The 22,050-nt window shown below is 51.6% G+C and overlaps 1 protein-coding gene across 1 annotated transcript; it reads left to right on the top strand.

Moving 5' to 3' along the window:
• Positions 1 to 177: 177 nt before the first annotated feature.
• ARHGEF40 (Rho guanine nucleotide exchange factor (GEF) 40) lies at positions 178 to 21,223 on the top strand. Its single transcript, XM_006835544.1, is given in 25 exon segments — positions 178 to 190; positions 366 to 433; positions 932 to 1,279; positions 3,874 to 4,071; positions 4,836 to 6,141; positions 6,217 to 6,342; positions 6,472 to 6,592; positions 7,433 to 7,529; positions 7,640 to 7,720; positions 7,824 to 7,940; positions 8,833 to 8,928; positions 9,029 to 9,144; positions 9,538 to 9,664; positions 11,363 to 11,485; positions 11,583 to 11,726; positions 12,686 to 13,296; positions 13,411 to 13,645; positions 13,968 to 14,054; positions 15,406 to 15,621; positions 16,297 to 16,467; positions 17,575 to 17,752; positions 19,686 to 19,790; positions 20,014 to 20,157; positions 20,667 to 20,797; positions 21,182 to 21,223. Coding segments are annotated over 25 exon segments (5,001 nt in total).
• The last annotated feature ends 827 nt before the right edge of the window (positions 21,224 to 22,050 follow it).

The following is a 22,050-nucleotide window of genomic DNA, read 5'->3' as shown; positions in this document are numbered from 1 at the left end:
TTCGGCTTTCCGATCGTCTCCTCAAGGGGTTGGACATTTTGGAAGAGCCCACCCCTCTGTACAGCTTCCTAATGCCTAAGAAGTGGGGCTTGCCATCTTTCTGCTGTGCCTATGTCTTCCCCAGCCTTTCTGGGAGACCCCCATCTGACCCATATTTCCATCCTGACGCGGTAGAGGATGCCCGGGGCTTGTGAGGTAGCGAGAATGAGACTAGAACTTCTCAACTACTCCATTCCCCTTTGTATGCTGCGCCAGATGCCCATTTCCACCACCCTGAGTCCTAGAGACCCACAAGGAGGAAGGGCCTGGCGTCCAATATGGAATCATAGGATCTGACTGGGAGCCTGGTGTTTCCCCTCCACTAGCGGAAGAGGGAGAACTGGGCGATGCGGAGGACCTGGAGCTGCGAAGAGAACTCAGGCAAACTCTGCGGGTGCGCAAACCCCCCACAAAGGGATCCTAATCCGGAGACCCTGCGCCCTCAACTACTATATTCAGCCCCCACCCAAGCCTTCACAGCTCCCTAATTCCCCCTCGCCCACGCCCTCTTCAGGCCGCACACAAGATCCCATTGTAGAGCCCAGAGGCTAGCGGCCCGAGGCGAAGGGAGTGGAAGGAGGAGGGAAGGCGAGCCCCTGGAGGGGCTGGGGGAATCCCCGATCTCCCTGCCCTCAGTTCCACACTATGTTGGACGGGTGTTGTGAGCCCCAGGTTCTACCGAAGTCTGGCAACTGAAGAGTGACGTGTCCCCATGAGGGTCTTAAGCGAGTTAGAGACGGGACCCCCAGGAAATTCACCCACTCCCCAGCCTCTCTAAAGCGTTGGGTGCGGAGGCTAAACGCATCCCCCCGCGAATTAGGCGGTGGCGGGAAAAGAAGGGTATCTTCGGCGGGGCGGGCCTCGGAGGGTCAAGATTCGGGCTACACTGTAGGGACCCGCGGAGGAGGAAGGGGCGAGCAAGAGTCCGGAGTGGACTGGCTGGGGACGTCAGGGGAGTCGAGGACCGAGCGGAGGCCGGGAGCCGGAAAGGGAGTCCCCGCACGGGGTCCGGCGCAGAGGCGGGGGCGGGCGCTGGAGGGCGGGGCGGGGAGGGGCGGCCGTCTCGGCCCTCCCTGGCGGGGCCCCGCGGCCTGGGAGCCCGAGCGGGCCGTGCAGCCACCGCGGCCCGAGCTGTCCCCTAGCCAGACCCTGCAAGACGCGAGCGGCGGGAGGGAGGCGGCGGCGCGCCCGGCCCCGCCCGCCCGCCCGAGCCCCGGACGCGGCCCCGCGTGGAGCCATGGTGAGTCCCGCGCCGCAACCTGGTGTCCCTTCGGTCTTTACGCAACTCGTTTCGGGTCCCCAGCCCCTAGTCCGATGCCTCTTATGCCCGCCTTTAGACTGCTGATCTGTCCAGGGACTCTCTGTCCGCCACATCTCTTCTTGTCTTTAGTCTGTCTGCCTAGCGCTGTCCCCACCGAGTACTGCCCTCACCCTTTCTTTCTTCCTCCTCTTCAGCGCCCATCCCCCATCCTCCCTTTGGTCTCTACTAACTAACCCACACACCTCCCCCGCCCTCCATCCTGACCTGTGCCTTCCTTTGCAGGATCTTCTCTGACCCCCCACCCCCACCCCCATCCCCTTCCCGGTCCCGTTTCTTACCCGCAAGACAGCCCTACGGGCTGGTCTTGCAGCGACTCTGGAAGGAACCTGGCCTCGGGTCATGAGAACTGACCTGCCTGGAACCACCATTTTCCATCTCTGTCCCTAGTCCGGTGTGGCGGGCCCACCCATCCGGCCCTGGGGGACCGGCCACAGCTGTGACTGGGCTGGAGCCAGCGAAATGGTCAAAAGGGAAATTTTTCGTCGAGAAGTAATGACAGAGTAGGGAGAGGGGCTCACAATGCCAGGGGGCGTGACGCTACTGGAACAGACATGAGATGAGGGGGTCCCTGAGCTCAGGCCACGCAGAACAGAAGCACAGCCTCAGAGAACTCCCGCTGCACGGAGGGGACCAGGGGACTTCCCTGTAAGGTGTAGGACACCCAGGCTACGCCTGTTTAGGACACAGGAAACAGGAGGGCACTATTAAGAGAACACCCACGCCAACCAGAGTGGACAGTGTCCTGGGAAATTCACTCCAGGAGTACTCTCTGAAGAGCTATTGCAGGGAGGTGTATTAGCTAGCACTGCCAGGAAGAGTAACCCGTGGAAGGGGTACATGGCCAAGGGGACGCTCACTGCATAGATTGACCGAGGGGGAGAGGCCCTGCCAGGGGACATTCACTGCAGAGTGAAGGAGCGAGAAGAGCACTACCGGATCGTTCTCTAACAGAGGAAGGCACCCCTGGCAAGGAGGCTGGAGCAAAAAGAAAGAGGAACTGGGCCAAGGAGAGCTGACTCAGTCTCTCTGGTCCCCCCTTTGGTCCCAGCCTGCAGAAGGCCCCATCTCGGTGCTAGCACTGCCTCCCGCTCCAGACCCCTCCTCCCCTCCTGCCGCTGCAGCTTCCTGTGGCTGAGACTCTTCTCAGCCATGAGCTCACCGCCCCTAATGGGTTGCAGCTGCCTCTCTGCTCAAGCTCTGCACCCCCCTCTCCAGGCCACTAAGCTGACGACTGCCCACTCTGCTTCACCCCCGCCCATCTCTCTCCTCTCCCCCGTCCCACCCACGCTCACAGCACTGGCCCTTCCCCAGAACACTGGGGGTCTGTCTGCTCGCCCACATACCTTGGAGCCTGGTCTCTGTGCTGACGCACTGAATGTCCCTCTCTGGAGTGGCTTGCCCCAGCTTCTCAGACAGTCCGGACAAGCAGGCAACTCTGGCTAGAGAGATTCAGCATATGTGTTTTCAGGGTAATGGCAGGACTTGTAGGAGGGTGTTGGGGGGAGGGAATAAAGAACTAGGTAAACACTGCAGTGAACATCCACCCCCCTCCCAATTTACAACAAAGAAAGCTTGTCAAAGGAACTTCAAAGCCATTTGAAAGAGAAATAAGTTTATAAAGGAATAGCCCAAGGTGGCAGTTTAGAATTTGGGATGAGAAAAGCTGTCGTATGGATTCAGTCAGGGAGGTGGGTCTGGATATAAGGGGGGGGGGGTTGAGCTTTGTGAGAGGCTGGCTCCAGGTAGAAGTTGGCAGAGAGAGGTGCTTTGGAATCAGAAAATATTTCAACTTGAATGCATACCATCCAGGCCTCCTCTTTCCTTCCATGCATATTTCTTTTGTGACTTTTTCCTCCTTCAGCTGCCTCCACCCAGTTCTTTATAACACATTCCCACATGTTCCAGAGAATGGGTGATTACTTTAGAGCCATTCTGGAAGAGGGGTGATAGACCCAGAAAGTCACAGACAGCACTCTCTCCCCCTTCTCCTTTTCCCACCCACCCACTCTCTAGAATATGATTGTTTGTTGTCGGTGGTATTTCCATTTAGGATGGGGGACTCTGGGTGGTGGGCACTTTGAGGAAAGACTTGTAGGATGGCTGTGTAAAAACCTCCCCCTACCCCCACAGTTTTTAGCCATCAGTTCAATCCCCCAGTGGCCCAAGAGCCCCCCTCTTCCCTCCCAAGGAGTAACTATACAGCTGCTCTGATTCACAAGAACCTGGAAGAGCTGTTGTCGTCGGAGACATTCACAACCAATCCTTCTGGATCTCCCAAAGCCAAGGCCTCAGAGATGGGTGTGGAGTGTCCAGCTAGACCCGTGCACTCTGAGTGGCCAGCCCCACAGCCCCTTCACTGACTCTTCCAGTCAGCATTTCCTGAGTGCCCACTTTGTGCAGACACTACACAGCAAGGCTGCTGTGGGCACAGTCACATCCACTTTAGTGAAGCCTGCAAGAAGCCATGTCTGGGTGGTCAGTAGGGGTCTGTAGCCTGGTCCTGTCTCTCCTAGGAGCCTGAGCCAGTGGAGGATTGTGTGCAGAGCACACTCGCCGCCCTGTACCCACCCTTCGAGGCAACAGCTCCCACTCTGTTGGGCCAGGTGTTCCAGGTGGTTGAGAGGACTTATCGGGAGGATGCACTGAGGTACACTCTGGACTTCCTGGTACCCGCCAAGCACCTGCTTGCCAAGGTCCAGCAGGAAGCCTGTGTGAGTGGTCACGCATCCTTGAGATTCACTGCCTTGCTTTAAAGACTAGCCAGGCTGACTAACTTCCCCTCTTCCTGAGATACAACCTCTCCCTCAGAGGCACTTAAACCTCATTCACTGACCTCCCCCAGACCGTGACCCTCAGAAGCGCTGATCACTTGGATGCTAGCATGCATACCCAGAAATATCCATCTTTCCCAAGTGTTAATGCCTAAGAACATTAGATCTAGACAAGACACAATCCTAGACCTTTCTCTCATATCAACTTCTCAAGATAGTAACTCCCCAGATGTAACTCAGCAGAGAACCTTCATTTCTGCAGATACAAAGACTGCCTTGGCATCTTTGACTCCTCCAAGACAACAGCATCTGCTGACCATATCTTTGCAATGACTCAGTTCTTGCCCTCCCCTATATGGACTGACTTTCACTAGATTCCTACCCCCAGAAGGCTAACCAACCCCACGCCCTTCCTCTAAGCCACATGAACGCACACACACACACCCAAGACAACCTGCTCCCCTAGGATTTTTACACATCACAGTGCCTGATGTGGTGCTATAGGATTGTCAGTTCAAACCCACCAGCTGCTCTCTGGAAACCCTATCCAGAGTTGAGATGAGTCCGAACTGATTTGATAGCACTTAACAACAATAATGACAAGTCACAAGGCCAATGCTGCCCGGGGTGGGTCTATTCTAACTGCCCTTTCCTGCTGGCTTTGTCAGCAGAGGCCTGATTACAGCCTCCCACTCTCTCCCCAGGCCCAGTACAGTGGTTTCCTCTTCTTCCATGAGGGCTGGCCTCTCTGCCTGCACGAGCAGGTGGTGGTACAGCTAGCATCTCTGCCCTGGCAGCTGTTGCGCCCAGGAGACTTCTACTTGCAAGTCGTGCCCTCAGCAGCCCAAGCACCCCGCCTGGCACTCAAGTGCCTGGCCCCAGGGGGTGGGCGGGTACAGGAGCTGCCTGTGCCCAATGAGGCCTGTGGCTACCTATTCACACCTGAGTGGCTACAAGGCATCAACAAGGACCGGCCAGCAGGTCGCCTCAGTACCTGCCTCCTGTCTGCACCCTCTGGGATTCAGCGGCTTCCCTGGGCTGAACTCATCTGTCCACGATTTGTGCACAAAGAAGGTGCCATGGTTGGACATAGGCCAAACACACTGCCCCCAGAGCTACCCTCTGGACCCCCAGGACTCCCTAGCCCTCCACTACCTGAGGAGGCCTTGGGAACCCGGAGTCCCGGCGATGGGCACAATGCCCCTGCTGAAGGACCCGAGGGCGAGTACGTGGAGCTGTTGGAAGTGACGCTACCCATGAGGGGGAACCCTACAGATGCTGAGGGATCCTCTGGCCTCTCCAGAACTCGGACAGTACCCACCCGCAAGGGGGCTGGAGGGAAAGGCCGGCACCGGAGACACCGGGCATGGATGCACCAGAAGGGCCTAGGGCTTCAGGACCAGGATGGGGCACGCCCACCCGGGGAGGGGAGCAGCACTGGAGCCACCCCTGGGTCTCCCCTAGGAGCTGAAGCTCTCCCAGAGGCAGCACTCCTGGAGGGGCCTGAGCCCCCAGCACGACCCCTAGGGGAGGCTTCTGAGTCTTGCCTCTTAAGGCCAGGGGAAGTTGGAGCAGGGGCAGGCCAGGGGGCTGAGGGACCACCTGGCACCCCTCGGAGAACAGGCAAAGGAAATAGGAGAAAAAAGAGAGCTGCAGGCAAAGGAGCACTTAGTCGAGGAGGAGACAGTGTTCCACTGAGCCCTGGGGACAAGGAAGAGAACAGCTACCAGGAAGCCCTGGTCAATCTGCCACCACCAAACGAGCAAGAGCTTCCAGAAAGCAGCCTTGTTAAGGAGGAGCATGAAGACTCAGGAAAGCCCAAATCTGAGCCAACAGAGGAGCTGAAATCAGCAGAGGAGAAAGAGCCCTGGCCCTCAGAGGTCTGCACACCTCCAGAAGAGGGAGCCCAGGAGACAGAGCAGGAAGGACCAAGCCTAGTATGTATGGCAGGTGAGCTAACACCAAGTCCAGTGGGGTAAGGGCCAGAGCAGGTGGGCCCTATGAAAGGGGGCTGGAGGAGGAGCAGGGCAGAACTGTCAGACCCATCCTCACTTCAAGCCCACCGTTCTACCTATGTCTGTGCAGGTCCCGCATCCCTGGAGACTGGGCAGGATGGGAAAGGCATCCCAAAAGAGGCCCCTCCCGTCTCCATCTCTGATGACCTGGACATACCTTGGGACTTGATGGCATCTGGATTCCTTATTCTAACTGGTCAGTGGTCATCAGTGGGTAAATGGGAAAGACAGCCAATTGAGGAAGACTTGGAAGGGAGGCAGGCTGGATGGGAGGTAGCCAAGGACTGCCCCCAACCAGGACAGCCTGGCCGTTTTGTGTCCTCAGGAGGTGTAGACCACAGTGGGCGAGCTCTGCTGACCATGACCCCACCATGCCCTCCTGAGGAGCCCCTACCCTCTGGAGCCATGCTGAGCACTGCCCTTCATTACCTTCACTCACTGCTCAGGTAACTGAGGCCCAGCACTAGCACCCTGAACAGTAACCTCCCGACTCATAAGTTAGGACACTGACCTTTTAGGACACTGACCACCTGACTCTTGGACACCTATTGCTTTAACTCTCAGGTTGTCAAGATCTTGACCTCTGATCTTACTGACTCCTGACCTCCAGGATAATATCTTCATCAATCCTCAGAATGAACCGCCCTGATTTTCAATATCCTAAGTAGCGTAGTGGTTACGAATCGGGCTGTGAACCTTAAGGTCTGCAGTTCGAAACTACCAGCTGCTCCATGGGAGAAAGATGAGGCTTTCTGCTCCTGTAAAGATTTACAGCCTCGGAAACCCTGTTCAGGGTCGCTATGGGTCGGAACCGACTCGACGGCACTTAACAACAACTGCCTATTGTGTGCCATACTAAGTGTTGACATTTAATCCACACCTTTCCAGAACATGTTGTTGTTGTGAAGTGCCGTTGAGTCAGTTCCGACCCATAGCGACCCTGTATAGGGTTTCCGAGGAGCAGCTGGTGAGCTTGAACTGCCGACCTTGCAGTTCAAACAGCTTTGCAGTCTGGCGCATTAACCCACAGCGCCACACCAGGACTCCAGAACATAGAGTTCCTTAACTTTCCAGATCCTGATCCCTTGACCCAGTAGCTGTGTGAATATAACAAAGTCACCACCAGACACATATCCCAGATTTTAGCCTTTTAACTACCATATGAGGAACTAACTTCCAGTGACTATTACCACTAAAGGTAGATCCTGTGCCTCTGTACTGCCCTGTCCACATCCTACCTCTCCCAACCCACATGGTAGCCTCCTTAGCTCTTCCTGCCCCCACAGACCTGATCTACAGATGTTGGGGCTATCCGTGCTACTGGACCTTCGTAAGGCTCCCCCACTGCCTCCAGAACTCATTCCTGCCCTGAGTCTACTTCAGGTAAACACTCCCTTGCAACCGATAAATTCCCTTCATCTTAACTCTTTCCTGGGGACCATTTTAAGCCACCTAATTGCCCACAGTTGAGAGTAATTCCCATCTGCCCATAGGACTCAGGAGACCCTCTCATCATTCAGCGACTACTGTTTCTCATTCATGATGACCCTCCAACTGATCTCTGTCGATTTCAGGTTTGATCCCTTCATTCCCCTCCTAGTTCCCCATCTGTAGTAAAGAGTGAAGGGGCTAGTTGGAGCCCCAGGCCAGAAATCCCCTGCCTTCATATGTCTACAGCGTGCTGAGTTGTTATCAGAGAATGACCTGAAAAGAGTGGCCAAGCCAGAGGAACTTCCGTGGAACTTGGGGGGCCACAGGAAGCCCTCTCCCAACTACTGGGTAGAGATACATCAGGTAAGCATCACCTGGACACGGGGAGTCAAGAATGATCCAACTAACAATATTCTAGACAAGAGAACAGATCTGAGATATGGCCAGGGAGTTGGGAAAAAGTGTTTTCCTTTCCATTCAATTTAATAAGTATTTACTGAGCATTTACTATTGGTAAACTATTGTGCTTTGTACCATGGCTACTGTGGGAGATGGGAGAAGTAGGTTAAATAAATTCTTAATATGACATTAAGTAGCATATGATTTGGGGTGGGACATAAATCATAAAACAATAGGGAAAGAGTGGAAAATAGTGTCATTGTGGTTCTGGGAAGAGCTGAGAGTCGGGAAGACTGGTTATGTATAGTTCTGTGTGACCCTAGACATGTTCCGCATGTCCTGAGATGGTGCCCTTTCCCTTTCCCTGTACCAACACCCAGACCTCAGGATTCTCATACACAAAGTACAGTAATTACGTGACCTCTCAGGTCCTTCCAGCACTTACCTTTCATGATTCTGTGAATCAAAGTGCTGTGAGTAGTCTAGAAGAAAGGAAAGATGAGAGCTGAGTATTAAGGGGGATCTGTAACATGATCGCTAAGATATGTAGCTATGACTGGGCAGAAAGATTTTCCATAGCGAAAATCCTGTGCAGAAGGAAAGAGCGCTCCAATGTATTGAGTTGCGTAGTGTGCCCATGCTAGATGCTGAACTGGCATCATCTCTTTAAACCTCCAAAAAACCTGTGTGTCTCATCCAGAGTTAACAGTTGAGCAAACTGAGATTCAGGAAATATTCCTGGACCTGCCCAAAGTCATAGAACCAATAAGAGGCCAAATCAGGAACTGAACCCAACTTTATCTCCATAAAAGAGCCTAAACCCACACCTAACCTCTGTCCCTTGATCCCATTTCAGGAAGTGGCAAGGCTGTGCCACCTGTGCCAAGGGGTGCTGGGCTCTGTGCGGAAGGCCATTGAGGAGCTGGAGGGAGCAGCCAAGCCAGAGGGAGAGGTAGGAAATGAGATGAGGCAGCAGGGGATGGGATGGGCCTGGGATTGGGCTGGTGTGGAGAGTGGGTAGAGGAAACCTGTCAATTTCCTCCTGCCCCTAGGAGGCGGTGGGAATGCCCGAGCCCCTGCAGAAGGTGCTGGCAGATCCCCGGCTGACAGCGCTGCAGAGGGATGGGGGAGCAATCCTGATGAGGCTGCGCTCCACCCATAGCAGCAAGTATGGGGGAACGGGTGTGTGGAGGCAGGTGGAATTGGGAGGTGGAGTACCCAACAGGGCTGCCACTAATTCTTAGCTGCCAAGTGATTCTTATTGAGCATGTATCTGGTCACGATATCGTGCTTTGACACATAGCCCTGACACCGTCCTTGTGTGGTGGTTAGGATTGGCAAATGGAGACTTGTAGGAGCAAAACTGTTAAGTGTCTTGGCCACAGCCACTCAGTAAATGGAAGAATCAGGATTCAAATTCAGGCAGTCTGAGCCTGATCTATACACTCATCCTTGATGCTATACCACCTCTCATGCTTGCATCCTCATATTGAAGGAATATCAGGATGGAATTCGGACTCTCTACAAGGGCTAAAGTTTTCTGCTCCCGTCCTTTCCCCAGGCTGGAGGGCCCAGGCCCAGCCACATTGTATCAGGAGGTAGATGAAGCTATTCACCAGCTTGTGCGCCTCTCCAACCTACGTGTTCAGCAGCAAGAACAGCGGCAACGCCTCCAGCGACTCCAGCAGGTGAGCCAGGACCCCCATGCTTCTCCCACTCAGCCTATTAGCGAGGCCTCCTGCACCACTGTTTCCAGTGACATTAGCAGTTGATGGTGTTCTAGCTTAGCTCCGCGTGGCTGAACACCCCCTCCCTCTCTCCTCACCTGCCCTCAAGTTTGGTCATGGTCAGTGTGCGATTCAATAAGAGGGTGGGGATATCTCTGCCACCAGAAAGAAGAGAAGCCAGTTTGCTCCTCCTCACTGTTTATGTTTGATCTTACAAATTGTGAGAGATGCTCTGATGTTCTAGGAGATTCTGAAAAGAGTTGTCTCTGAAGTTCCTATCCCCCTAGCTAAAAAATAATACATATCTCTTTAGCTATATGACATTACACAATGTCCTCCTCTAAACCGATTCTAGAGAGGTCCCACCTGCCTCCACCTTGGAAGGAGAGGGCATTGAAAGTCAGTAGATGTCTTGGGAACTATAGACACCTAAGTGAGGAAGATGCAGGACTAGCAGCTAGCCTCTTTGTACCTTGGTTCTTCTATCCTATCTTTAAGAACACTTTAGAGATTTGCTCTTCACCTTACCATGTGGGATAGAATAGGGATTGAAATCTGGTGAGTGAAGACTTCATAGAACTTGAACAAGTGCAGCAAGAAAAGGGCTTTCTGTTTCCTGTGATTTCTTCATATTGGTTTCTTTTATCCCAACATAAATTTGAACCACAAGGTAGGCAGTTCAAACTCACCAATCCCTCCTTGGAAACCCTATGCTGGGTCACTATGAGTCGAAACAGACTTGATGGTACTTAACAACAAATCCCAACATCCAAAGGGTTGCATCTCCTATTGTCTGTTTGCTTGTTTGCTTTTTATCTGCTGTTTCAAAACTTTGTTCAAAAAATGTTAGCATACAGGATTTGGATTCTGAAGTACTGTTTGAGTTCTAGGTGTGAGAAGTTAGGCTAGTCTTGAAGCTTTTCTAAGTCTCCAAGTCCTCATCCATACAATAGCGGTGATATTAACACTTCACTCAAAAGGATGTCAGTCAGTGGATTCAGACTATACATTGTTGACACTGGTTATAACGAACAGTCTCAGACTTCTCTTCCTCAGACTATCCCACCCCAGCTTCCAGCCTTTCTCCAAAGGAAAAAAAAAAAAATAGCCATCTCTTTTTGGCCAAATATTCCAGCATCAGTGTTGCTATATTTCCCAGAACAGGCAAAGCTAGCTGAACAGGCAAGCACGCATACACGCGCACATACACACGCGGCCACCCTCAGTGTCATCTCTCCAAACCTGGTCCTAGGACTCTTGTCCACCATTTGCTACAGGTTCACTTGGCACCAAAGAAAATCGATGAAATGAAATTTCTCCTGGCCCTTGGATATCCAAACAACCCTCATCCTGCCTCTTGTCACTTTACTCTTTTATCCAGTTTATTCTTCAGGCATAGCCTGGGAACTCTAATGCAGCTCAGCTTCCCCATCACCTGGTGCTTTATAAAAGACTTCTTACTCACTCTCTCACTTCACCTCTGTGGCAACTATCACCATTCCTATGATTATTCCTACTTTTCAGATGAAATGAAATGGGCCACCCAAGATTCTGGATTGGGGTGATGGGGTTGGAACTGGATATCGGCCTGCTCTTTCCTGTCCACTATATGGCCTTCGTCCCCCTCATGGCCCTGCTCTCCCACCCCATCTGCCACAGGTGCTTCAGTGGCTCTCGGGCCCTGGAGAGGAGCAACTGGCAAGCTTTGCAATGCCTGGGGACTCCCTGTCTGCTCTGCAAGAGACAGAACTTCGATTCCGGGCTTTCAGTGCTGAAGTTCAGGTGAGGAAGGAATAGGAGCAGGGATAGGAGCAGGGAGGGAGGATGAGAGATTAACTGAAAGTGATGACCAGATCTGAACACAGTCTCCCTTTTCCAGGAGCGTCTGACCCAGGCACGGGAGGCCCTATCTGTGGAGGAGGACCTGGCCTCCCAGAAGATTCTGGATATCTTTGAACAGCGGCTGGAGCAGATGGAGAGTGGCCTCCATCGGACCCTGCGGCTTCAGCGTTTCTTCCAGCAGGTATGTGCAGAGCCTTTTCTTTCTGTACCTACTACTGCCCTTCCTTTGCCTGGAGTGGTCAGACAGCATAGACTCAGGAGCCCATGTCCTTGACTTTGAACCCTAGCTTTGCAGCCTACTGTCTGAAGGACTTGGAGCAAAGTACTAACCCGGAAGGTGCCTCAGTAAGTCAGTGTGAGGACTGCATGAAGCAATAGTTAAAAAGCTCTCAGTACAGAGGCTGCTACTCTGTAATAAGTATTAGGATTGGCTAGTCTTTCATCTGTAGTCCTGGTGTGGTGCTGTGGGCTAATGTGCGGGACTGCAATGTCAGTTTGAACCACAAGGTCAGCGGTTCAAGCCCACCAGTTCCTCCTAGGAAACCCTATACTGTAGGTCAAAACTGACTGGATTGCATTTAACAATGACAACATTCTTTTATCAAGGTTCCTCTGTCTCCATAACAAATCAAACCAGTTGCCACTGAGTTGATTCAGATTCAAGTAGATATAGTCCCTGGATGGTGCAAATCACTAAGACATTTGGCTGCTAACTGAAAGGTTGATGGTCCAAGTCTCCTCAGAGGTGACTTAGAAGAAAGCCCTGGCAATCTACTGCTGTAAACTCAGCGACAGAAAACCCTATAGAGCATGGGATCTCCATGAGTTAGAATTGGCTCAAACCCTATAGAGCATGGGATCTCCATGAGTTAGAATTGGCTCAAACCCTATAGAGCACGGGATCTCCATGAGTTAGAATTGGCTCAATGGCAACTTTTTTTTTATTTTCCTGTCTCCATATGAACTCAAGAGAGAGAGTGATTCAGGGATATTGAGAAGTGGTGTTCTGAGGTGATGGGAAGGGGAATGGACAGTAGGAGGTCATCCACAAAAGAGGTCAAGAGCTATTGTTGGGTGTGTGGGAGCAGCACAGGACCTCACACCGTTCTCTCCCCATTTCTAACCCTTCTGACCTTATAGGCACATGAGTGGGTAGATGAGGGTTCTGCCCGGCTGGCTGGGGCTGGGCCAGGTCGGGAGGCTGTGCTGGCAGCCTTGGCCCTGCGTCGAGCTCCGGAGCCCAGCGCTGGCACCTTCCAAGAGATGAGGGCCCTGGCCCTGGACCTGGGCAGCCCAGCAGCATTACGAGAGTGGGGCCGATGCCGGGCTCGCTGCCAAGAGCTGGAGAGGAAGATTCAGCAACAACTGGGAGAGGAGGCAAGTCCAAGGGGCCACCGGCGAAGACGGGCAGACAGCACCAGCAGTGGAGGGACCCAGCGGAGCTCCCATAGTCCCTCACCCAGCCTCAGCTCCCTGCTGCTCCCCAGCAGCCCAGGACCAAGGACAGTCCCATCCCATTGCTCTCTGACCCCCTGTGGGGAGGACTGTGAGGAGGAGGGCCCTGAGCTGTCTCCAGAAGCAGAGGTCAGGCCCCCACGGGCTGTGCTAATCCGAGGCTTGGAGGTCACCAGTACCGAAGTGGTAGATAGGACATGCTCACCACGGGAACACGTGCTGCTGGGCCGAGCCGGGGGGCCAGATGGACCCTGGGGAGTAAGCACCCCCCGGATGGAGCGCAAGCGAAGTATCAGGTGAGAGTCCAGCCCAGTTGGTCCCAAGAGGGGAAATAATATGGCATTGTTGGAGGTGGCAAGTCTCTGTTGAGCCCCAGGTAACACCTCTGCTACTTCCTGCTGTTGCTACAGTGCCCAGCAGCGTCTGGTGTCTGAGCTGATTGCCTGCGAGCACGAGTACCTGGCTATTCTGAGTGAGACAGTGCCACCCCCTGGACCTGAGCTGACCCCTGAACTGCGGGGCACCTGGGCCAATGCCCTGAGTACCCGAGAGAAGCTTCATAGCTTCCACCGGACACACTTTTTGCGGGAACTTCAGGGCTGCGCCACCCACCCTCTGCGCATCGGGGCCTGCTTCCTTCGTCATGTGAGTTTTCCTCCAAAACTCTTCCCAGGTGCTCTCCCGTCATGTGTTCCAGCCCCATCACTTGCCTTCCTTCTCATTACCCTCTTCCTCCTCCAAATGTGGGATCCAAGGCCCTGGGGTCCAGGTCTATTCTCTGTGTCCCTGTCCTCACAGGCTGCCTAAGTTTCACTCTCTCCACGGGGGAACCATCATTTCCTGCACAGACCTAATGCTTTCTGGTGGCCGAGTGTCCTATGGGCAGCAGTGTGGGATGGAGGACGGGTGGAGAGGCTTGTCTGTAGGACCTCACTAGAGATGGTTTACCTCTTCTTTACTGGTACAGGGGGACCAGTTCAACCTTTACGCCCAGTACGTGAAACACCGACACAAACTGGAGAATGGTCTGGCTTCACTCAGCGCCCCCACCAAGGTAACCTTTTCTCCAAACTTCACGGGAAGGGCAGCGGGATCAGGAAGACCTAAAACCCTGCTAACCTCAAAATGTCTTCGGGGGGGAAAAAGCTTTCTTTGATGTGCCCAGGTACCTCACCTACCAATAGCATCCCCTCGAATTGACACAATGAATTCAAGCATAGCAAAGACTGTGAGCTCCAGTCACCCCTGCTTAAACAGCCTAGCTCTGTGATTTCATAAGACAGGCCAGTGTTTCGTTCTGCTGTGCCTAAGTTCTCTTTGAGTCGGAACTGACTTGGCAGTACCTAACAGCAATAACAACAATTGATGATTGTAGGACAGGCACTGGATTGGGGGTCAAGTGAGCCTGGACCCTTACCTATTCCACTTCAGGGACCTTGGGCAAGACTCTTGACTCTTCTGAGCCTCTATTATTTTCTCTGGTAAATGGAGCAGTATTCACTATACCTATGACTTCACATCAGAAGATATGAAAATGGCTGGCAAAGGGAAAAGCAGAAAGTATAATTATCATTCTTATTCCTCTACCATTTCCCCTCAAGACATAAAGGGGGACTGACTTTTCCACCTGCTTTCTTTCTCAGGGGCAGGTGTTTGGAGTCGCCTTTTGAAGTATCATTGAAGTCCTGGTGTGGTGCTGTAGGATAAGCACTGGACTGCTGACTGAAAGGTCGGCAGTTCATACCCACCAGGCACTCCCTCCTCGGAAACCCTATACAGGGACTCATGGGTGGTAGTTATGTCCTGTGGAGTTGGTTACGACTCATAGCAACCCTGTATGGGGTTTCCGAGGCTCTAAATATTTACGGGAGCAGAAAGCTTCATCTTACTCCCGTGAAACAGCTGATACTTTCGAACTGCTGACCTTGAGGTTAGCAGCCCTACTCGTAACCACTATGCTACCAGAGCTCCTTACAGGGACTCCTACTCACTATGAATCAGAACATACTTGACAGCACTTACCTACAACAACGACGCTATGAGTCAGTATCAACATAAGGGCAACTAACAACAACAAGGTTTCATCTAAAAAGGTGATGGGTAGCTCAAGGAATCTGGGATTGATTGGCTGCTAACCTAAAGGTTGGTAGCTACCCAGTGGCCCCATGGAAGAAAGGCCTAATGAACTGCTTCTATAAAGATTACAGCCAAGAAGACCCTAAGGAGCGTTTTGCTCTGTAACACACAGAGTCTCCATGAGTTGGGGGCCTAACTCTATGGCAGGCAACAACAGGATTCATCTACATCCAAAAGCCTGGGAAGCCACCTACCTTCCTCCCCTAGTGCTTGGCCTCCACCAGCTCCCGCCCCTCCCCTCATCCATGTCTTTCTCCTCCCTGACCTAGGGCTCCATGGAGGGGGGCCCTCACCTGCCCCGGGCCCTGCAGCATCCCCTAGAGCAGCTGGCTCGCTACGTGCGGCTTCTGGAGGAGCTTCTGAGAGAAGCTGGGCCTGAGCTGAGTTCTGAGCGCCAGGCACTTGGGGCTGCTGTGCGGCTGCTCCGGGAACAAGAAGCCCGGGGCAGAGACCTGCTAGCCGTGGAGGCAGTGCGTGGCTGTGAGGTGAGACCATAGCTCCAGTCACCCATGCTTAAACAGCCTAGCTCTGTGATTTCATAAGCAATGTGTGCTGGTGACAAGAAAACTGGACTCAAGGTCAGAGGGCCCCAAGCTCTTCTTTCTAACCAGCTGGGTGGTCTAAGCTAAGTCACTGAATTTCACTGGGCCTCAGTCTCCTCATCTGTAAATAAGGAAGCTATGTCCTACTGACTTTTAAGCCCTAATTCCAAATCTGCCTTGTGCCCTTGTATTCCTTTTCTAATTCTTATATTTCCTCATCTACACTATACCTCCTCCTGCATCTCAGCATTTAACACAGACCTTATTCTCCTCTACATTGTCTCTTTTCCAGCCCAAAATTTCCAGGATAGGCTTAACACCATGCTACCTCCTCCGGGACAGGCCTCTTTCTCGCCAATTCTTTGCTGCTTCTCTTCCTAGGGCAAAATGGTGCTTCCATTCCCGACATGCAGCCTCCCCTTGGGTGACTGTAAACCTTACTGTGCAATGTACCTTCTCGGCCATCCATAGTAGTGACCAGTGCATGGATTCTAAGCTGATGGCCTTCTGACTTCCTGACTGCCCCAAACCCCTCACCTTATAAATCCTGTTTTTACTTCCCACAAAACACACACTGAGAACTCTTGAGCCAATGGCCTTTCCTTTTTCTTCCCTCAGATAGATTTGAAGGAGCAGGGACAACTCCTGCATCGAGACCCCTTCACAGTCATCTGTGGCAGAAAGAAGTGCCTTCGTCATGTCTTCCTGTTTGAGCACCTCCTCCTCTTCAGCAAGCTAAAGGGTGCTGAGGGAGGGTCTGAGACCTTTGTTTACAAGCAGGCCTTTAAGGTACTTTGCCTGGAGTGAAGTGTGGGTTAGCCAGACATTCTCTTCTTGAGAACTTAGGTGCTCTGGAAACTCAGTCCTAAACCAAATCTAGAATTTGCATCATCTGGTAATAGGCTGTGGCCTATAATCAGTCACTAAGTCCAGGTGTCATTGGTTCATGCAGGAAGCTCACCAGGCATTCCTTGAGTCCAGAGTGGAGACGGACCCTTCCCATTCAGGCAGTCCTGGGAGATAGGGAGAAAGGCACTGTGGAGACAGCCTCACTTGACTGAACTGAATGAAGGACCTGGGAGAGGGGCTCTAGAGAAATTGCCGTGTTGTCTTGACAAACATCCACAGCAATCTATGATCTTGGGCTTGGCAGATTGGGATGATTCTAAAGGTTTCTAGACATAATCTCTCTACCTTAGTTCCAGCTCTTCAGGAAGGATACTCTAGAGCAGGGGTGGGGAACCTATTTTCTACCAAAATTTATAACATCATTCACGGGCCATACAAAATTATCAACTTAAAAATTAGCCTCCTGTATTTGGTCAGAGGAGTTCTGGTAGCGTAGTGGTTACAAATCAGGCTGCGAACCGCAAGGTCAGCAGTTCAAAACTATCAGCTGCTCCATGGGAGAAAGAGGAGGCTTTCTGCTCCCATAAAGATTTACAGCCTCAGAAACCCTGTTCAGGATTGCTATGGGTCAGAACCGACTCGATGGCACTTAACAACACCACCATATTTGGTCAAATGTTTCATTAACTCACCCGAATGTGCTGGCTGGAATAGTGGTTGCCTTGGCAGGACCAGGCCACCCCTGCGCTCGAGTACAGAAGAAACGACGTAGGTTTATAATTACAGATACAGGTTCAAATCCTAATAAGCTATTATATACACTTGGGAAAGTCACTTCATATCTCTGGGCCCCGTTTCTCCTTCTGTAAGTTAGGTTTGTTATGAAAACTAAATGTTGAGTACTTGGCACATGGTTGGTGTTGAGCAAACATTGACTGAACACCTACCTACCAGATAGCAAGCACTAGGTTAAGTATAGTCTCTGCCCATGTGCTGCTGTCTCGCCAGGACACCTCCATCTCATCCATTCTCTTTGCTCTTCCTCAGACTGCTGACATGGGGCTGACAGAGAATATCGGGGACAGCGGGCTCTGCTTTGAGCTGTGGTTTCGGCGGCGGCGGGCTCGAGAGGCATATACTCTGCAGGCAGCCTCACCAGAGATCAAACTCAAATGGACAAGTTCTGTTGCCCAGCTGCTGTGGAGACAGGCAGCACACAACAAGGGTACTGGGCAGCACTGGGGAAGGGTGTGCTTGGAGCCAGTTACAGTAGAAAGGTATCTGGAGAGTGCAGAGACCATTTGGGAAAACAGGGGTTAATATGAACCAAAAATGATTTATGAAAAGACAAAAGATCTGGCTTGAGAGGTCACAGTAATATAAATGAGTCTAAATTGTACCAAAAAGGAAGAGAAAGCAAACAAATTTCAGCGATGCAAGAGCCAATGGCTAGACAAAGGGTGGCAAGACACTATTTACAGGACTTGGGTTCAAAATCTGACACCGTTTACTTGCTGTATCATCTGAACTAGGTTAATTTTGCTTTGGTGTGGTTTTGCTGGTCCACCCAAGTGGTTTTTACTTATTGTTCATGCATATTTTGTTTTGAAGTCCCTGAATCTCATTGCACTCATCTGAAAAAGAGAGCTAGCCATATTTACATCTTAGCATAATAAATCAAAACCAAAAGCCAAACCAAATACCATCGACTTCATTTCAAGTCAGAGTGACCTTTAGAATGGGGGAGAACTGTCCCATAGGGTTTCTAAGGCTGTCATCCTTAAGAAAGTTAACTGCCATGTCTTTCTCCTACAGATCACCTGGTGGGCTCAAACCACCACTGGGTTACCAGGGCTTCCCTCAGCATGATAATGAGGACTAAATAGGGTTATGTGGTTGGTTGTTAAGTGCTGTTGGAGTTGGTTCTGACTCATAGCAACCCTGTGTAGGGATTCCAAGGAGCACCTGGTGAGTTTGAACCCCTGACCTTGTGGTTCAAACTGACCTTGCGGTCCAATATTTTATCCGACAGTGCTACACCAGGACTCCTAAATAAGGTTTTATGTGTCCAGCTGATCTCAGAAGCTAAGCAGGGTCAGGCCTGGTTAGTACTTGCATAGGAGACCACCTGGGAATACCAGGTACAACAGACTTTAGGACTTCTGGTATGGTACTGTAGGAGCAGTACTGTACTACAAACCAGAAGATCGGTAGTTCAAACCCACCAGCTGCTCTTTGAAAACCCTATACAGGTCGCTGTGAGTCAGAATCAACTCAACAGCACTTAACATCATATATAACCTATAGCACCACACCAGGACTCCTATACATATTGTCGTGAAATGCCATCAAGTTGATTCCGACCCATAGTGACCCACTATAAGGTTTCCGAGGAGTGCTGCTGATGAGCTTGAACCACCGACCTTGCGGTTTAAACCGACTTTGCAGTCCAGCACATTAGCCCACAGCTCTATATACATATAGAGTCTTGGTGTGGTGCTATAGGATAAGCACTGGACCACAAGGTCGGTTTGAGCATTAAGGTCAATGGTTCAAATTCACCAGCCACATCTTGGAAACCCTATACAAAGTCGCTATGAGTTTGAACCAACTCAACTGCACTTAAAAGCAACATATATAGAAGTCTTCTGTGTGGTGCTGTGGGTTAATGCCCTGGGCTTCAAAGTCAGTTTGAGCCACAAGGTCAGCAGTTCAAGCTCACCAGATGCTCTTTGAAAACCCTATACAGGGTCGCTATGGGTTGGAACTGACTCAATGGCACTTAACAATAACAACAGTATATATACAGAGAGAGAGATACATATACATATATTCCTACATACATAAACACTTTACAAACCTGTAAAGGTATGTAGAAATGTGAGTTTTGCTCCCCATGCCCAAGATAAGTGGGTATTAGAAGTTTAGTGGCTGGGATACCAAAGGAGCAGGATGTAACATATAAGAGATGGATATGTCCTAAGAAGGAAGTCAAAGACTACCACCACATCCATGTCACAACAGCCAATGGGAAGAGTAACAAGAGACTCCAGAGGAATGAGAGCTGAGAAGAAGCCAACAGAAGAGTCAACCATGACAATGCTAGGGCAGCAACACAGGAGAAGCAGAAGGTTGGTAACAGGGTTTCTGTTTCTCAGAGCTCCGAGTGCAGCAGATGGTCTCCATGGGCATTGGGAATAAACCTTTCCTGGACATCAAAGCCCTTGGGGAGCGGACGCTGAGTGCCCTGCTCACTGGAAGAGGTGAGGGCCAAAGGATTGTGGGGTGGTCCCCAGAAGTGAGACTTTGAGAATAGGGGCACAATGGGGAGGCATGGTGGCGTGAGGAAGGGAAATGAGTGGGCATCTCTTCCCAAAAGTTATGGGACTGACTGGGAGGCCCTCTATGAGACTGAGGGTCCTTTCAGGGAGCCAGGAGGGCTTTCCCATACCAGCACCCCACCCTCCCCACCCCCACTCTCTGCAGCCGCGCGTACCCGGGCCTCTGTGGCCGTGTCATCTTTTGAGCATGCCGGCCCCTCCCTTCCCGGCCTCTCGCCGGGAGCCTGCTCCCTGCCTGCCCGCGTCGAGGAGGAGGCCTGGGATCTGGACATCAAGCAAATTTCCCTGGGTGAGGCACCTCTCAAGGGTGGCTCCCAACAGCTGGGTCATCATAGTGATGTTCAGGCTGCTTGCTGCTGAGCAATTCCTCTTTCTAGCCAAGTAGCCCAGTTGTCATGGCAACTATGGACAGCTTCCCCATTGCTAAAAGAACCTTCCATCTGGTTACTAGGGTGATGCTTACAGCAACCTGTTGCTAAGAAGCACTTCCTCTGTACCTCTCTCCGGCTCTATTGGGGTTTCTATGGAAACTTCCTCAGCTTCCTGTTGTACACTCCTGGTTCACCACGGCAACCTGGCAATCCTTAGTTTCCTGTTGCTTCTTCCCTGGTTGCTCTAATGATGCTGCTGACAATTTCCTGCCTCATGGTAGGGGGGGTTCTCTTGCAACTGGATTGCTACAGTGACTCACAGCCTCCTGTTGCTATGGATCTTTCTCCTCCCTGATGGAGCAGCTTGGTTGCTTAAGATGATCTGGAAAGGTTCTATATTCTGTTCTCACTGTAGCTTCCCCTCTAGCCCCAGAAACACTAGACTCTTCTGGAGATGTGTCCCCAGGACCAAGAAACAGTCCCAGTCAGCAACCCCCTCACCCTGGGAGCAGCACTCCCACTCTGGCCAGTGGAGGGATCTTAGGGTTATCCCAGCAGGTAAGTCACTACAATATGATCTCTGTGGCCACTTTCCGGGTGGCCTTTTCTCATCATTGACCATGTTGAGGTGGGGGGAAGCAGTGATCCTGTGCTTCTAACTGAGGCCACAGATTGGATGTATTGTCTAGTCTGCCTCTCTCTACAACTCCATGCCCAGCTGGGAAGCATCCAAGATGGAGCCGAAAATAATTTTTTAATGAGCATCTTAGGTAGAAAGGGGAAAATGCCAGGGGCCTAGTTTTGACTTAGGTTAAATCACTAAGATTGAGGACTCTTGTAGAGAAGAGAGATGGCTTGACAAGCTTGGGAGAAAAAAAGACAAGGAATATGGGGAAGAGGCTGCTTTTTTTCCTTTAAATTCACAGGACCTTCTCTCCTCAGAGTCACACCCGATCCTTGAGTGACCCCACCACTCCTCTGTGACCTGGGTCAGTATCCATTTCTACCACCCCAACGCTCCTTTCCTGCTGCATGTACCTTCCTTCCTCCCCCAGATGCTTGGGAGTCAAGATCTTCCCTTTCCCAACCCATCTCCCTCTCCACCCCCTCCCCCACTTCTGTCTTGCAGAGAAGGCCCAGAATGTTGCCACAATCCCTTCTCACAGCACACTTTGGGCTGGAATAGTGGTGGGACATAATGGAGACTAGGAAAGCATTGAACTCCTTTCCTTTGCTTCTTGGACAGAGATGGTCAGAGGACCAGTGCATTACTCTGTTACAACTATCTAGCTCTTCCAGCCTGGTGCCTTCTCCTGCAGGACCCAGAATGGTTACACTTGCTTGACTTCATATACCCTGGAAGCCAGGAAAAGATGCCTTTTCTAGCCCTTCTTCCTGCTGGGCCTCTGCACAGCCCCAGGGCATGGATCCCCACTCTAGTCTTCCTCTTGCCAATCTGTGTTCTCCCCTTCTCACCCTCTGACTTTCCCTGAGAAAACTCATCTCTGCCAAGTCAACTGGAGAGCCTGATGACTCCATTATGGGGTGTCAAAGGAAAAGGAGCTATGCAAACCATTATAGGAGGGTGGGGTGGGGGATTGCAGGCTTTCTATATATAATGATTGTTATGAGAGTACTATTGTTATATTAAATGTATTTACTCCAACTTTGCCTCCCTGGAGCTACAACAGTCTTTTGGGTTGTGGTGACACTACTGACTTATGCACTTCCCCTCACCCAACCATTAACTTCTGTTAGTTATCATCAAGCCAATTCAGACACATGGTGGCACCTCCATGTGTGCAGAGTAA

The sequence above is a fragment of the Chrysochloris asiatica genome, unplaced genomic scaffold, assembly GCF_000296735.1.
Source record: "Chrysochloris asiatica unplaced genomic scaffold, ChrAsi1.0 scaffold00017, whole genome shotgun sequence".
In the NCBI taxonomy this organism is placed as follows: Eukaryota; Metazoa; Chordata; class Mammalia; order Afrosoricida; family Chrysochloridae; genus Chrysochloris; species Chrysochloris asiatica.
The sequence above is the reverse complement of the archived record's forward strand: the minus strand, read 5'-3'. Positions and strand labels throughout refer to the sequence as shown.